The sequence below is a fragment of the Pygocentrus nattereri genome, chromosome 5 (genome assembly GCF_015220715.1).
Source record: "Pygocentrus nattereri isolate fPygNat1 chromosome 5, fPygNat1.pri, whole genome shotgun sequence".
Lineage (NCBI taxonomy): Eukaryota > Metazoa > Chordata > Actinopteri > Characiformes > Serrasalmidae > Pygocentrus > Pygocentrus nattereri.
Window position 1 is genome coordinate 24,479,807 of NC_051215.1, and position 16,955 is coordinate 24,496,761.

At 42.9% G+C, this 16,955-nt stretch overlaps 1 protein-coding gene across 1 annotated transcript; it reads left to right on the forward strand.

Annotated features, from left to right (window-relative positions):
• The first annotated feature begins 1,242 nt into the window (after positions 1–1,242).
• On the forward strand, positions 1,243–15,253 carry tnfaip3 (tumor necrosis factor, alpha-induced protein 3). The gene is made up of 9 exons (XM_017694116.2): positions 1,243–1,568; positions 2,630–2,974; positions 8,660–8,850; positions 9,044–9,185; positions 9,285–9,455; positions 9,567–9,747; positions 10,702–11,606; positions 12,088–12,284; positions 13,103–15,253. Exons 2-9 carry the CDS (start codon positions 2,668–2,670, stop codon positions 13,361–13,363), a joined length of 2,355 nt encoding a protein of 784 aa, XP_017549605.1. The 5' UTR covers positions 1,243–1,568; positions 2,630–2,667; the 3' UTR covers positions 13,364–15,253.
• The last annotated feature ends 1,702 nt before the right edge of the window (positions 15,254–16,955 follow it).

Consider the following 16,955-nt stretch of genomic DNA (forward strand, 5'->3'; position numbering starts at 1 on the left):
CAAACCTCTCTGAATAACTTGGTTTAGACTGTAACGATTTGTTTTCCCATTTAATATCTGCTGCCTAAAACATTGTTCTCCTAATCTGGAGACACCTTGCAGGTGTTTCAGGTGTTCTCTGCCCATAGCACACCTGATCCAGCTTGTGAAACGCTTAATAGTTATCTGATGAGCTGGAGGAGGTGTGACAGAAAATAGCTGAAACTGGTCAGGTGAGTGGGCTCCCAGAACTGGAATCAAAAACTATTGGCCTAAAGTTTCTATTCTTAGTCACTGGAGTGGCCCAGTTACTCATGTGCCAGTAATGCACGTGAGTCAAAACAAGCTGAAAATTTAATGGCAATTGTTTGTAAATAGTGGAATTTTTTCCCCATAAGGGCAGTTTTTGTACAGACTGGCTGTTTTTGGTACTTCCATACATCTTCAGCGAAGTACTTGAAAATTACACAGGACTAATCAACATGACGCTGCAGTTTCTCAGCACCACCTGCTGGATAAAAACTTTTCCAGGCACTTTATGACATACGCTAAGGCTTAAAAAGCACCTTCAGTACCTGACTTAAAGGGGAATTTTTTTAATATTCTGTATAATTCTGGGATATAAACAAAGTCATTCAGAGTGGTTTGATGTGGAAAAGTTTACCTGTAGAAAAAAAACCTACTGATTGGTGGTGATAAGAACCAGGGGTCCAGATCCAAAAACCAACAGTGAACCTACACGTCTTTTTAAAATAGAGATGGATCTGAAAAAAACATGTTTTTGTTGAGGACTATTTTGCCTTAGAACACCCTCCATTTATCCCTCCAGCACACATGGACTGAAATACGTTTTTAGACCAAAATCTAATCGCAAAACTACCGTAAAAGGACGTGTGTTCATAGCCATTTCATATTTCTGTGAGGAAGCTTTTAGAGGAGGACGTCTAGTTACCATCACCACCACTGTGAACAGCTCTGACTCGGCAAGTTTCTCTAAAAGGAAGCAACCCACACCAAAGCGATCTGAATGACTGTGATTACATCTCAATCATGTAATTATGCAGGAATTTTGAAAACTCGGCGGAGTTCCCCTTCAATCCCCGTTCCTAGCCGTGCTGGCGACTGAATAAACTACATGGGAGAAAAAGAAGAAGCGCTAACAATAGGACACGAGCCTCCTCCGCCGATGGGTGTGGCCAACATGGGCGACGTGGCTGCGTCACTGTTTCGAGCGCGACGTCATCGCGCTCGGCCGGGCGTCTGTGCAGGCTAGGCGAAGTAGCTAGCTAATTGGCTGCATAGTCGGTTGTGAAAGTGGAAAGTACCTCCTTGGAAATCCCCGTTGGCATTTCCTTGTTGACATCAATTCGAAGCCTTTTTTTGACTAGATTAAGTCCTACATCAATCCGTATGTGCGATTTTTTCTTCTGAACGCCCTATAATGCTCGCTGGCGGAAACAGCTCGGCTGTCTGAAGGCGCCATGGAGCACTAGGGGCTCCGCGGACTGAAGTAACGTTAAGCCAGTGAAGGCGGCGGAGTCGGAGCTTCTTTATGGGCTTTTGTTGCTGGATACCGACATATTGAGCAGGTAAGAGGAGAGCTGCCCGTCACCCCACCTCCTCATTTGTGTCCATATCATTCTCCGAAGTGGACTAAATGAAGCTTAATCGACCCAAAACTGGTCGGCGGTTGGTCTGGCTGACTGGCAGCCGTTGGACTGAATCTGAATTTGAATTCAACGGTTTTTTTTGACAGCCATTGTTTGCGAAGACGTCTCTTATTTACGCTCGTTTCCGAGGAAATCGAGGTAGCTGGAAGAGGCGTCGTTGGCGTCAATATCATTGCTTTCGGTGTACATGGCAGCCTTTCATTGTCTGTGACAGTCTTATAAGCCCAATTACGTAATTGGAGCGTCAGGCTGCTGCTGCTGCTTTACTACGAGCAGAGCGGTCCCTATTGTTAGGAAGCTTCTTGTTCGAATTTTTCCGGTCCACCTTAAATGGTGCAGCAGTTACAGTCTGTCGTCTCAGAATGTAGGCAGACGGGATGGAACTGCTGCAACATTTAAGGTGGAACGAGAAAATTCGAACAAGAAGCTTGCGAATGGGAAGCTAACTTCAGCCTCGTCCTATTGTTGTTGCCTGCGGGCTGTGACAGAACACATTCGTACAGACACCCAAGAATCAGCGCTTAATTTCGACATTATGGCATTATGGTCATTTATTTTTAAACCAGAAGAGTGAATGAAGGTGGGCACGGGATGCGGGGGTCGTCTGCGCGATGGAGGCTATTTGAATAAGTTGTCCTCAGACAACCTCAGCCGAGGAGCCTTAATGATGCCCTTGTAAGTTAGCTTAGCATCCCGAGGCAGCTGGAAAATCACATCACGACTCGCGTCGTGTATGTAGACTGCAGACTGTAATATGGCCCTTTTTTGGCCATTTCACTCCTCATGACCTCCAGGTAGACGTTTCCCAACAGGATTTGGTCGATGTCCACCACCATCAGGTGGCTTCTGGGCCCTGCTTATTATCTCCACTTCTGTGTAGGGACCTTCTTCACTTAATTGCTGTATCTAGGTTGGCAGAATTAAATGTGGACACAGCCAATCATTCATTGTCGCTGTTCTTTCCCCGCTCTCCCCCACAGAGATAAATCGGTTCCCCACTCCCTTTTTCAAGAACACAATGTCCCAAGGCCAGAACTTCCTGCCCAAGTTCTTATTCGTCAGCAACCTCCTGAAGGCCGTGAAGATACGAGAGCGCGTGCCCAATGATGTGGTCAAGCCCTCGGCCAGCAGTGGCCTGCTCCATCACCTGCGGGGCATGCACCGCTACACGCTGGAGATGATCCGCATGAGCCAGTTCCCACAGGCCTTCCGTGAGGTCATCCAGGCCGCCATCCTGGACCGGGCCATGCAGTCCTCCTTGGAGCAGGAGAAGAGGCTCAACTGGTGCCGAGAGGTCAAGAAGCTGGTGCCACTACGGACAAATGGTAATGCCTCGCTTTCTGCTTTTAGGCTGGCTTGAATGTCTGATGCTGGCAGCTTTTGCGTTGGCTGTCTTTGTCAAACTTTTCTTGTTTACCCACTCTGTTATTCACTTTGTGGCACATACTGCGAATCATTGTTTTCAGAACTGCTCACATTTTGTAGCTGCAAGGCAATCCTTTGATTAAGCTGCATCCAAAAGTATGCGTTTGCAAGTAAGGGCTGAATGATTTGGGGAAAGTCCCACCATTTCTGTTCTATAAATTAAGTTACAGGCCTGTTATTTGACCCAAGAAGACCAGCATATCCACCTTTTTCTGTCTTGAGGCAGGTACAGGACACAGGTGTTTTTGTTGCTTTTAATTGATCCAAGTCTGTGTCCGAAACAACATACTACACCTATTACACTGTTAAATGCATTGCTAATGCTGTTGTACTACTTTTACATACCATTTAGTATGGTGGTATGTGGTTTAGGACTTGCTCACTCCCAAAATCCATGTTACTAGGTTTAGTTTCCCCAATTTGCAGCGCCTGCAGTTTGAACATTTGCTCTCTTTACAGATGCAACTTTCAATACTAAAGCAATTCATATTTCAGTCCCACATCCTGTTTATGTAGGGCATAGATTTGAGGTGGGCGATATGGAAAAAATATAATGATACTTAAATAAAATTTTCATGTTACAAAGAACTTCACAATATTTAAGATTATTTTTCACCTTGTTAAGTTGGTAGAGACAAAAAAACAGAAGTGCCACATGTTAAAAATATTATCAGACTGTGAGTTACAAAAAAAAATTGTCACCATTTCATTTACTGTACTGCATTAAAACCAATGAAGCCAGGCTGATTATGGTTTCCTTTTAACCCATTAAAATCCCAGGCTTAATGCATACTCAGGCTTATTATTCAGTAACTACAGAGTAGATAGGTTAGGTTATAGAAGTGTGTAGTAAAACTTTGGGCCTGCCGGATTACTCTGGCCATGTAAGGGGTCAATAAAACGTGCAGTCAGTGTTTTTGAAGCACTGACAATATCTATGAAATGCTCAGAACACAAGTTATGCCATAAATGATGATGATAGTGATAAATATCGTCACATTAGCCATCCCTAATGTAGACCTTATGAGACAGAGGCTGTCTTTGTTTGCCATTCACCAAACATTTGCACCTCATGAACAAATTGTGCCCTTTTATTGCCTATTAAGCCAATTTTTCCTTTTTTTTCTCATGCTGAAGCCGGTGTGCTATGCTTAAGCTCTATGGTGAATTCTTTTCAGTACAGGACTGACTTGCTGAAGGTTCGAAAGAGATCACTTTGAAACTCATTGTAAGAATTGGGGCAAGATCAAAGAGTCAAATGTGGAGGAAAACAGTTATTCGTTCTTTTTTTTTTTCTTTTTTTTTTAAACGTCTGCTGCATGAGCATATCAGACCCGCAGGGAAAATCCTGTGCCGTCACATTGATGCCCCCTCGCCCCTCCAACCCCCATCTTTTGGTGTGATTTGATTTGAAGGGGTCTTGAAGATACCCTGTTCACAGTAAGCTCTTTTATGAGTTAACATTTCTGCTGTTAACCTGAGGTCAGGCTTTGCTGCCTGCATAGGATGAGTAATTTTGCAAGAGGAAGCTTCTGTGTACTTGCCCTTTTTGCTCCATTGTACAGTCACTAATTTTACAGTAAGTCCAGCTGAACAAAAGCGTCATGAAAGGCTATTACAGAAAGTCGCAAGTAGACTAAGCATATAAGTAGATTAAACATATAATACACAACTGAATAAGTTTCCTCTACTGCGGCTGCAGTGGCGTTGTGTCGTAGCTTTGTATTGTTTTAATGTTGTACTGATCCAAACGTGTTGATTTGCTCACACTTACAGACTCCTATTAGGCTAATTAATGACTTTCCTAGCAGTTGCCATTGGATCTTCTGTTTTAGGGGGGTCATAATAGTTTTTAAAAGGAGCCATATTAAAGTACCTGAGGGTCAGTCACTCTTTCCCACAATATTAGTCAGAAAAGAGTCAAAATATGTTTAAAAAATGTGTTGAGCAAATAATATTTACTATCAAATTTGCGAGAAGAACGTCTGCTTTTTTTTCGCTGACAGTAACATAAATCCCATTCTTTGTTTTACAATGTCTACTGACATCAAATTTTTTAGTTTCAACATAAACGGCACATATATTTTCTATGTCTCTCAAAGAAAAAGTATTCTGATCTCCATCTGTCTTGAAGTTGCCAGTTCTTATGTCCAACTTTGTGCTTTTAGGCTGTAGTCATGACTTAAAAAAGGCTTACATCATAGCAGCCCACCTGAAATCCATTCTAAGAAAAGCCACGGGCCAATTAAAGTCCTTCCTTGAGCTGTGCTTGTCCGCAGGGGCCATATTTTGGACGCTTGTGCTCTCTTGAGTTTAGTATTTATGTCACTGGACCCAACACCGTTTCCTCTGTAATGAATCCGCAGTTTGGTCTTTTGAAGTCATTTCGCGATGTGAAAGTGTTGGAATTGAATGTGCTACTTTGAATGAAAGACTTCTCAGAACGGAGGCCATTGGCAGCTGATTACTAGAATTCGTCTCATCAGGTGACACTGAGACAAGGACGAACAGAGCAGGACAATCCATGCCAGTGTCCGCGAAGCTGACTCATTTTATTTTGCATCTGTGTCCTGTAGCTGTGACCGAAATGGTGATCCGTGCTGATAAGGATGTGGTTGTGACCGAGGGTCTGGGTATTTCCGAAAAATCTGTTTCATGCGTTTCATATCAGCCCCCCCCTCCGAGCCGTTTTAAAAGTCAGTAGGTTTTATAATTGATTTAAGCGTTTTTGCAGAGTGGAAAGTGTTTGGAATCAATTGGAAGCATCGTTTTAGTGGAGATTGTATTTTTTCGTGTCATTGGTTTTCTAAGCTACAGGGTACAATTCTAGTCATAAGTGCTTCGTTCTTTTGAAAAATTTTTTTAAAAAAGAACAAAGGAACCATTCTGCTGTGCTCAACTATTAAAGAACCTGATCTTGTCTTACAACTGACCGTCTCATCAGTAAACCACATGTCTGTTTCATTTTTGACCACATTAAAAATGATCTGAAAATTAAGCTCTTTGAAACAGTCACAAAATGTTCAGATCAGTCGGGCCCTTGTTTCCATTGAACTTGACTTATTTGGAAACCTGTTCTCATGAGGTCAGTGAAGCAACCCTAGTTCATGAGTGATATTCTCCAGCTCCCCAACTGAACATTTAAACAATGAGATAGACCTCGAGTTTAACAAAAAAAACCCTTAGTTCCTCGCTTGGGTTGGCTGCAGGTGTAGACTCCATCATGGATTTGAAAAAAAGATACTACAGAGCCCTCTATGATGATCTTGGAGATGTGGGTTGTTGGTAAAGCTAAGGTACAGACATTCCTGTAGCGCGAGGCTCCTCCTCCTTGGAAAGTCCAGCCGCCCTGCAGCTCAGCCCTGCTGTCTCAAGAGCGGACCAGGGGAAGAAAAAGCTGAAGTGCCGGCCTTACAGCACATAATCTGAGAGAATCGCGTACAAGGGAAATTCCTCCCTGTTGTGTTGTAGTCTTGTTTTAGAGCAGCTTGTTACCAGGGCGCGCACGCGCTCACTGAAGTTGCACAACATCGAAAAAACCCTGGCCTTAAAATGGAATCTATGGCTTAGCTTTTGTGCTGTTAGCAGGGGTTTGGTGTTTTGCATGTTTAAACGGCCTGTAATGTATGTAATCTGTACATACAGTCTCTGTAATGTTGAACTTAACTCATCTATATATAACTTATTTACCTTTTTAAAGTGTTGTTATTGGGCATAAATGTTTGTTAAATTGGATATGTATAGGGTTTTAGTGTTGACTGATTTTAAACCATTTTAAAACACTGAGGTCCAAAAAGCCTTGACACTACATTGAATTCTTTTTTTTTTTTTCTTAAGTAAAATTAAGAAATATGAAAAATTCTGCTCTATTTTTAGGTTACTATTCAGGTTTAAGCGATTTTGTAATTAGGTTTTTGCACAAAAAGGTTAGTTCATAAGCTTAAGACTGTTGGGTGGATTTGATCTGCTCATCAGAGGCTTTCAAACAAACCTGTGGAGTCCAGCTTGAGTGCACACTCATTAAAGCAGAAGGGCATGTAACAAAGTACTGGTAAATTCATGTTAAAGTTTCAGTTACTTCATCTTTCACTCAAATTGTTATGCCATTAATACAAATTTGATAATGAAAAATCCTGTTTTAAGGTAGAAAAGAATCCAAAATGGAAACATTTTCACAGTGCACTCAGACTTTTGGACCACACTATCCTTCTTCAGCCCTATCCTGCAGTGTTTAGGCAAAAGCTTAAATTACACCTGGGCAATATGGCGATATATAATGTTATTGTAATAAATTAAGTCACAATATGCTTCTTTGAGTATATTGTGGAGATCATCACTACTTCTGTAACTAATTTCATTAAAAAGAGAGCATAATTAGTCTAATGCAGTTGAAATGTGAATGCAAATCATTGTGTTCATAGTTTTTGATAGTATTTTTTTAAATGTGGCTCTGCTGCTTTTAAGTCTTAGCAGATGTCTTTAAAAAATTAGATATTGTGAAAACGTCTTAATATATTGTGATATAATTTCTCCACCTCTTAATTGTAGTGCCGTTGTGCTCTGTGGACTGTACACCCCATGTTCACTGTTGGTAGCCAGACAGGTGACACTTCCGAACTTGTAGAAAGTCATATTTCCTCTTTTAAGAGATATATGACCCCATGTAATAGATACCTCTAAAGTGCTTGGTGGAAATTCCCTAGTTCATTTTTGTCTCACCGCCTGACAAAACACCTTGCCGTTTGTCATATTTCTTAGCGCCTCTGAAATCTTAGCAACAAAGCACAATATACATTGATGGTTGTTATGTCTCTTACAACTGCATATCTGGTACCTTTCAGTTGACTTTTCACAACCTATTTGCTCACAACCTGCCCCTTTGGGTTTTTTTTTAAAGGGAAAAAACACCCTTCTGAGCATGTGGAGGCGGCCTACAAAAAAAAAAAGCATTCAGAGTGCTACCGCAAGTCAGTTTGCAGTGCATAGACTCTACTGTGCCCTTTTTGCTGCCTTTGATTCTTATCAGATAAAGTCGAAGGGTGGACTGTGTTTTGGGTTTTTTTCAGGGTGTTAGTAGATTTATGAGCATGGACAAGTTTATATTGACTGTCAGGTTTATGATTATAGAGGCCCTGAACCCCACAGTCATAGTGCCTCATTGTTCTGGCAAAGGCTGGTGTTTGTTTAGGTTAAACAGTCCATATCCTGCTTTGTTTTTCCCCTGTATTTTTTCCTTCAAGGTCCATTTATAACATTTGTGTAGGTTTATGTACCAAAAACAGTTGTAGTTCATTTTTGTTACATGACCATTTTCCAACCCCTCTTTTTCCCCTTACTATTAATATAAATGATGTCTATTCTGAATCCCTGTATCATGCATCATTCAACTTCAACTACTGTAGCTAATTAGGTTGATGTATGTAAATGTGTTGGTTTCATGACATCTTGAGCAGTTTGCACACACTTTTCCATGATATGGGCCCGTTTGCTGACCCAATGCCATCACGTGTCTGACTATAGATGCTTGGCTGTGTGTTTCTCTTATTCAGGCACTGAAGTATCTGTGTGACTCTGTTTTCTTCTAGGTGATGGGAACTGCCTGCTTCACGCAGCCTCACAGTACATGTTGGGAGTGCAGGACACTGACCTGGTGCTGCGGAAAGCCCTTTACGCCGTGCTCAAAGAGACAGACACTAGTAATTTTAGAGCACGCTTTCAAACAGAGCTGCTACACTCCCAGGAGTTCACCCAGACTGGTCTGCGTTACAGCACCAAGGTAGCTATCTGCTCTCTCACAATATATATAAAACAGAGCAGCACCCTGCAAACCTTTGAACTTCGAGCCATAGTCACATTTTCCTTTTACTCTCCTACAGTTTCAATGCAGTGTTTTGTCGGGTGTTTTTCCTGGAGAATATTCCAGTAGTGCCGTTATGGATGAAGGATCAATGCCTTTTTTTTCTTTCCAGAACTGGGAAGAGGAATGGGAGAAGATAGTTGATATGGCATCTCCTATGTCCAGCAGTAATGGCCTACAGTTTGACTCACTGGAGGACATTCACATCTTTGTGTTGTCAAATATCCTGCGCAGGCCTATTATAGTCATTGCAGGTAGAGTCTCCTCTCTTGGTTTGAATGGATTAAATGATTGATTTAAAAATGACTGATGTGCCCTTGGTCTGCTTTTCACTGACCTCTGTAAATCCACAGCTCAAGTGCTGAGAAGTATGAAGTCGGGCTCCTCCTTCTCACCGCTCAATGTTGGAGGTATTTACCTGCCTCTTCACTGGCCCCCAGGAGAGTGCTACAAGTATCCCATAGTCCTTGGTTACGACTCCCAACACTTTGCCCCCCTCATCACTGTCAAAGACAGCGGTCCAGGTATAGCCCAGACATTACTTACCCTTTCAGCCTAGTTTATGTGACTGTATTTGCTTGTTTGATACTTTTATTTATTAATAAAATTAATGTGATGTGCCCTCTTCCCTTTAGAGTTTCGAGCGGTACCCCTGATAAACCCTGGCAGGGTAGGCTTTGAGGAGCTGCGCATACACTTCCTGACTGAGAAGGAGCAGCAGCAGAAGGAGAGGCTGCTAAACGACTACCTGATGCTCATGGAGATCCCCGTCATCGGCCTGGGCTATGATCCCACACAGATCATCAGGGCAGCCCGGTATGAGACAGTCACACACGTCTGCGGGAATCACTGGTGATTCCCACCTAGACTGTAGTTATATTTTGAGTCAACTTTTGCTTTATGAGTTGGACTGGAAATGTACCATTGTTCTGTTAACTCATGTCTACAAGAGGTTGAATGTATCACCACATTGCAGACGTTCATAACCTTGGTCCTGGGGCTGGTCTAGCTAATAAGCTAGAGGGCTGTTACTGAGTTGATGTGGGCGTATTAGAGCAGAATTGCGTAAGGGTGCATTTACATTGGTAATTCGGTTCCCTTCGTCTGGACCAAAGTAGGAAGTGATACATTGTTGCATTTTACTTCTGATTTTCATCCAAAGGGTTTTTTTTTTGTTTGTTTTTTTTTTTGGAAAAAGAACACATTGATACATGAAAGTAGTGAGTAGTTTCACTAAAAAAAATCTAAACATTGCTTAAACAAAATATGGCTTTCGACATTTTTGATGTTGTTACAAAAGTACTATGGGGAAAAAAAAGGTTTTATTATGTACATTATTATGTTCTTAAACAATATGTCACAAGAGGCTGTGTGTTACCATGGTTTTTCCATGGCGAAAAAAAAGTGAAATCACTGAAATTGCTGTGAAAACATACAGCCTCAAAGTATCTCTCCCCTTTTTTATGGCTTTTAAAACTTAGTGTTAATATATAATATAATTGACGTGTTTGGCCATATGTATGTGTATCAAACACTTTTAAATGCTTGAAATGTGGCTCAGCCTTGTTTTGAAAACAGAACTATTCTGAGCACAGAATTTTAAGTAGAGCCCAAATTTGGTCCACTGATTTTAGTTCACATAGTAGCAGAACAAACTTAGTTTTAATCAAACTAAACCTGCCAACATGCCTTAGATTCTCCAGAACGAGGATTTGGGTCCATTGTTTCAGTGTGATTAAAATTTTACATTTTTCTGGCGTCCCCATCCAGACTCGACGAAGGAAACCTGCCTGAGGACATGAATCTAATGGAGGACTACCTGCAGCTGGTCAACCATGAGTACAAGCGCTGGCAGGAGGACAAAGAGTCTCTTTGGGCTCCGCAGTCACAGCGGCCGCCCCCTTTCTCCGTCTCTCAGCTCTCCCTTATAGAGATTCGCTGTGCCACACCGCGCTGCACCTTCTATGTCTCGGTGGACACACAGCCACACTGCCATGAGTGCTTCGAGAAGCGGCAGGCCGGCAGGAAGCTGGAGGCCGTGGCCAACCATGCCAGTTCATCCTCGGAGCCCGAGGGCCGCGGGAGGTCAGGCACTTCGGAGCGGTCTGTGATACCCAGTCCTCGCTCTGCCCCGCCCCCAACAGCCCCCAGCCTCAGCCTCTACAGTGAGACACATGCCATGAAGTGCAAGACGCTCGGCTGCCTGTTCACGCTCAGCGTGGAGCACGATGGCCTGTGCGAACGCTGCTTCGCTGCCCGCCAGAGCCGGCTGGCCGGCAACGGGCCACCTCAAGGACCTTCCCACCATGGCTGGGGCCACACCCAGTGGGGGGCAGTGGGTGGCCGAGAGCGAGAAAAAGAGAAAGAGAGGGAGAGGAATAGTGAGCGCTGCAGTGCATGCCGACAGGAGACCTTTCGGACATTCAATGGACTCTGCACGCCCTGCATGCAGAGGTCCACGGTCTCGGAGCGGAGTGACCCTCAGCAGCCAGAGCCAAGGATGGAAGGTTCGGTGTGGACGCCGGTGAGGGAGCCAGAGCGCTCTGGCACCACAGGCCATGGCTGGCAGACACAGACAGCACGGAAATGCAAGCGCTCAGGCTGCACGTTCTTTGGGACACCGGAGAAGCTGGGATTCTGCACCATATGTTACGTGGACTATCAGACCAATCACCGTAAGTGGAACCAGAGCAGTGCACCCAAGCAGGTTAATGTGGCTGACGTTGAATTAAAGCAAGTAGCAAGATCTGTTTTCCTTGTTGTCCAATCACTGCTGTCTGTTGTTGCATTAACATGAATAGTATACTCTCACTTAACCATCTTGTGAAGACAACACAGTAAGACAAACAGAATTATTGATGTACTAAATCCCAGATCCATGGTAGTATCAGCAGTAACAGCATAAGTGCTGTTTTCATTCCAAAACATTGATGTATATTCTCTACCACTTCAAGCAGCTTTTTGTGAAAGATTATTACCATTGTAGTGACCACAGCACCCCTAGCCGACAATACTTTCCTTAAAACAGAAACCACAGAAAAGCCTGTGGTATGTAGCAGGTTTCATTATAAGTTGTAACAAAAGTGCATTGGCTAGTGCTGATGTTACAATGTTGATTAGATATGTGGTTGATGTTGTCACTGGTTGTTCATGCAGAGGCAGCTCCCGCGGTGGTGCAGCCCAGACACACATCAGAAGCAGGCTTCCAGAACCAATGGTGCCGGGGCCAGGGCTGTGGAGCAGTGGGAAAGGCCATGCTGGAGGGCTACTGCAACAAGTGCTATGTGAAGGAGCAAAGTGCCAGACTCAACCAAGCTGCTAGCAGAGGCTCAAGTTCCCCTCCTCTAGTAGTGGTGAGTTTTTGGCCTGACTTAAAGGCACAGCTTGACCAAAAAAGGTGCGAGTTGTGAAGCCAAAGTATTTCACTGCTGTTGGAACAAAACCTTGTATCTCCAAAATGTAAACCGACTTTACTTTTAAGTCATTGGAACCAGACTTTTTTCCAAGTCATATTGGGCCTTTTGGTCCATTCATCATGAAATTTACACATAGTGTAAAGGGCAACAGGCATCTTCAGATTACGTCAAAACTGGAGCTGAGACTTATGACAGAAATGGAGCTGAGGTTTTAGAATGTACAGTTCTAAGTTAAATTTAGGGTGAATTAAATGTTTTGTTGACTTTCTAAATTAGCTGCAACATAAAATGTGGCCTGTGCAGAAGTTATATTGTATTCCAGTATGTTAAATTCATAAAAAAAATCAACTATGTGCACTGAAATTAGCAGGAAAAGCCAGGTGTTCCCAGTAGATGATATATTAACCTGTTCTCACTTACAAAATCAAAAGACATACAGCGTATTTAAACTTTTGCATACAACCGTTATGTGGTTTAAAGCTATTATATAAAGACCGTTTCCCAGCCTCAATGGGCTTCAAATTCCCCTGCCTTGCACACTTTAGGGCTTTCCCTTCCCTTATACACCCACTGTAAACTTGTTAATTACATTACATGAGTCAATTCTGTTCAGGGAAATCACTAAAATGTGCAAGAGCAGGATTGAGGAGCTAGTTGAAGACGTTGTAGATTAGATGCTTGTGGCTGTTATAAGTAATAAAAATACCTGATCAGATGTGAACAATTCACAATATATGTCTTTTTCTCTCTCACAGCGGGCCTCCAAGCCACGCCCTCCACCAACGCTGAGCCAAGTCCAGTGCCGGCGCGGCGGCTGTAAAAACCTGTCACCCGGCTGCACTGACCTGTGCCCAGACTGCCTGAGCCGTGGACAGCGCGAAGGCCGGCGCGCTCAGGCGCCCAAAGAGAAGAGCAAGCAGCGCTGCAGGACGCAGGGCTGCGACCACTACGCTAACCAGGAGAAGCAAGGCTACTGCAACGAGTGCGACCACTTCAAGCAGATCTACCGAGGCTGACTGAATTTTTTCTGTCCAAATACAGGAGGACTAGAACCTCGCACGTCGAGGTGCGCGAATGCATCGTGAAAGGAATCCTGCGGCTGACCCACCTACATGTTCTCGGGCGGGGCTAACGAGCCAGCCGGTGCTGTAGAACTTGCGATTACCTCTCAAGCAAAGTTTTGATCATTTTGTATCATGTGTGTATAGGACCGAGGTCGGGGCTTGTTGACATGACGAAACTGATGATACACTGGCATCCAGTCGCATACATCTGTGGTATCTGTGATTTATATCGAACAGGGTAATAGATTGTAAACGATTTATACATTGCCAACAAATTTGTGGGAAAGCGACTTCAAAGGATTCTTGATTTTCTTTTTTTTTTTTCCTTTCGTTTTTCCTGATTGTGAGCTGACAACGCAGCAAAATTTGACCAAAGTTACTTAAAGAATGATAATGACCAAGCCAATGTACATCGCCACTGTGGACTGCAAGTTAGCCAGTGGGGCCTGTAGAAAATACAGGATGAAAGAGCTACAGGGTTTCAGAGGCCTCCGAAAGATAAGCATTTGGTAGTTTATTTCATACTCTGTAGGTTAAGTGCCAATTAGAGTTTGCAAAGCAGTGCTCCAGTTTTATTTCCTGCTGCATCGTTTGATGTCTGCCGGCAGTACGGACCTGTTGCCTTTTGAGATTGATTTGTTCGTTTATTTTTTTTAATTTTATTTCTTTCTTTTTTTTTTATTGGTCATCATTGATCACTTTTTAGTGTCCTGCTCACTCTTGAAATGATTATTCACCTGATTTTGCCTTGCTAGACTTCGTTCAGTATCTTTTTTACTGGCTATGGCGCTGGACCTTGTTGGATACGTTCTAACATTGTTGCGTAGCTTAAAAACGAAAGAAATTCCGAAGTGCAATAAAACAGGTTTTCCACCACACCTCCTTAAAACGGCGGCATGTGATCGTTCACATACCAAGTCAAAATGAAGCTGAAGGGAAATGCCACACCAAAAACAAAAAAAAAACAACTAAACAAAACATGAGCGAGATTAATAAAGAGGAACCATGCGTGAAGTGAAATCCCTGTCAGGATTGACGATGTGTTTGAAGAAGAAAAACGAAAACGGTGACCCGAAGGTAAACGCACCTCTGTGTTGTGCACACCCTCTTTTAGACCTGTGAATACCCTGTCTGTTTTTTTGGTTTTTTTTGTCTTTTATTTCTGCAAGGGTGCTTCATTCCCTTGGCTGTACTTCTCTGCTACATTCACACAATGCCTCTATTACGTACATTCGGTATGCAGAAACGTGTCTGTTTGACTATGGACTGCGCAGTAGACAGGAGCACGGAAAGGAGGTTGGCTACTGCGGCTTTGCCGAGAAAAGAACATCTGTGTAATACATTCCCATTCCTGACGTCTAATATTGTGGTAACACATATAACTTGTGGTGACATATGAGAAATAGAACCCTGTGGGCCCATAAGCAGACATGTGCTTTAGTCCAATGACGCATTCAAGAACAATTTGCAGTCGGATCGTGAGTAGGATTTTTGAGTGTCTGCTCTTCTACTACTGGTTCTGAATTCAGTTCAGATGATCACAAATTTGCACAATACTTAATAAGCTGCTCTGGAATTAGTTGAGGTACTTCTGACTTACTTCTCACATAGTGACATTCCAACTATAGACTTAGACGACGAAATACGAATTTGTGCAAACTTTCATATAGAGTATTGTATTTTTTTTCTTTTTGTTTTGTTTTTTGTTTTTTTCCTCTTTTTGTTGGGATTGCGGGGGGACGTTGTTTAGTATTTATTCACAACAAACATTATCTGTATTGTGTTTGAAAAAAATATTTATATGTTGTTCAAAATAAATTATTTTTATTAGGAAATGTTAAATTGCCTTCCTGTCTGTTTTCACATTCTGAAGTGGTAATGTTGTACGGTTACTGGCCACTTTATTGAAAACCCATAATAAAGTGGCCAGTAGGGCCACTGTGCTGGTGTACATTTAGGCCCAATCCCATTTCTCCCTCGCCCCTACCACTAAGCGCTTGGCCCTCTGTTTAGCGTGTGCACATCTAGGGGTATGGTGTCCCAATTCCTGTTGAGATAGAGGGGTAGGAAGAAGTGTTGGGCCTACATGACCCTCCAAACAGAGCATATCGCTGTATTATCTTAGTTTAATGTCGCTTCAGTGGATTTTGGTCGCTTTTCTTTATAGCAAGAAAATCACTAATAGCATGCTAATGTTTCGGTAGCTAGCTAGCTAACTTTCCTGTTCCACCTTAAATGGTCCAGCAGTGCTGACACCTTAGGCGCCAGAATGTAACTGCTGCTCCATTTAAGGTTGAACGGGGAAATTCGAACAAGAAGCTGGTGAATATGTGACTTCAGCTTCGTATCACTGAAGAATTAGGGCTGGGTGATAATAAGCCAGCAAAGTTTATTTATATGGCGCTTTTTACAACAGGTGTTGTCACAAAGCAGCTTTACAGAAAGAAAATCCGGGTCCGAGCCCCCTTGAGCGTCGTAAGAGCAAGAGGACGAAACCTTGAAAGGAACCAAGACTCAGAAAGGGAACCCATCCTGCTCTAGAACACGCCGGATAGCAATCATGGTTAGTATAAATATCATAGTACAAAGGGGAAAACAGGTGGAGCAGCGGGTAATTAGATTCGCTTATGATTGGGCAGCGGCAGCATCTGAGGGTGAGGACTGCACAGCGTTGTACAGCAAGAAGCTCAACGGTGGTCAAGCCGGTCCAGAAGGCCGGTGAGCAGTGGGCACCCGATCAAGGCAGTAGAGCATCAGCAGCATCAGACGCACAGGATGGGCAGCTGTTCAACTCTGCAAAGAGGAAAAAAACAGTTCTGTAAAGAGTGACTGATACAGATTACAGCAGCAATAATGAACTGCCAAGTCATCTTGTCAATCACCAGCTTCTTATTTGAAATGTTCCGTTCCACCTTAAACGCTGCATTCTGGCACCTCAGGGACAATTTAAGGTGTAACGGGAAATTTCAAAAAAGGAGCTGGTGAATCAGTAGCGACTTCAGCCTAGGAAAAAATCGAATGTTGAGAGACGTTTTACAAGAAATTATTCCACTTTTGTGGAAAAGTTTCCTGTTGGAGATGCGAGAAAAGCATTTTTGTTTGGATTGTTTTAGCCTATACTAGTACATCAGCACATACTGAGATATGCTTACAGCCAAGATGTTGAAGTGGATATAAAATGTTTTGGCTCTGAATTTGGTTTGATTTTTATTGACAGAACAAAATGGTTCTTAACATTTGGCTTGCTGGCCTCTGACCTATGTAATGCCCTATAAAGTATTCCAGTGAGTGGAAGGTAAGTAGAGTTACTGCTGGTAAAGTGTAACTATAATACATGGTGTATACAGTGTGTATGCCTCATATTTATATGACTGCCAATCATTGAAACTAGGCATCCAGGTGCAGCCTATCAGAAGAAAATGTGCGGAGTGGTGGGAGGGGCTTATGCATTTTTTTTCCTGAAGTCACTTAAATTCTAGTAGGTGTGTTTTTTTATGGTTTCTTTTTGTTAGATTGCGCGGAGCAGTCCACACTTTCAAAAGGA

Coding starts and splice junctions, on each gene's coding strand:
- tnfaip3 (XM_017694116.2), top strand. CDS start 2,668: ATGTCCCAAGGCCAGAACTTCCTGCCCAAGTTCTTATTCGTCAGCAAC. Junction 11,607..12,087: donor GGACTATCAGACCAATCACC/GTAAGTGGAACC, acceptor TTGTTCATGCAG/AGGCAGCTCCCGCGGTGGTG. Junction 12,285..13,102: donor GTTCCCCTCCTCTAGTAGTG/GTGAGTTTTTGG, acceptor TCTCTCTCACAG/CGGGCCTCCAAGCCACGCCC.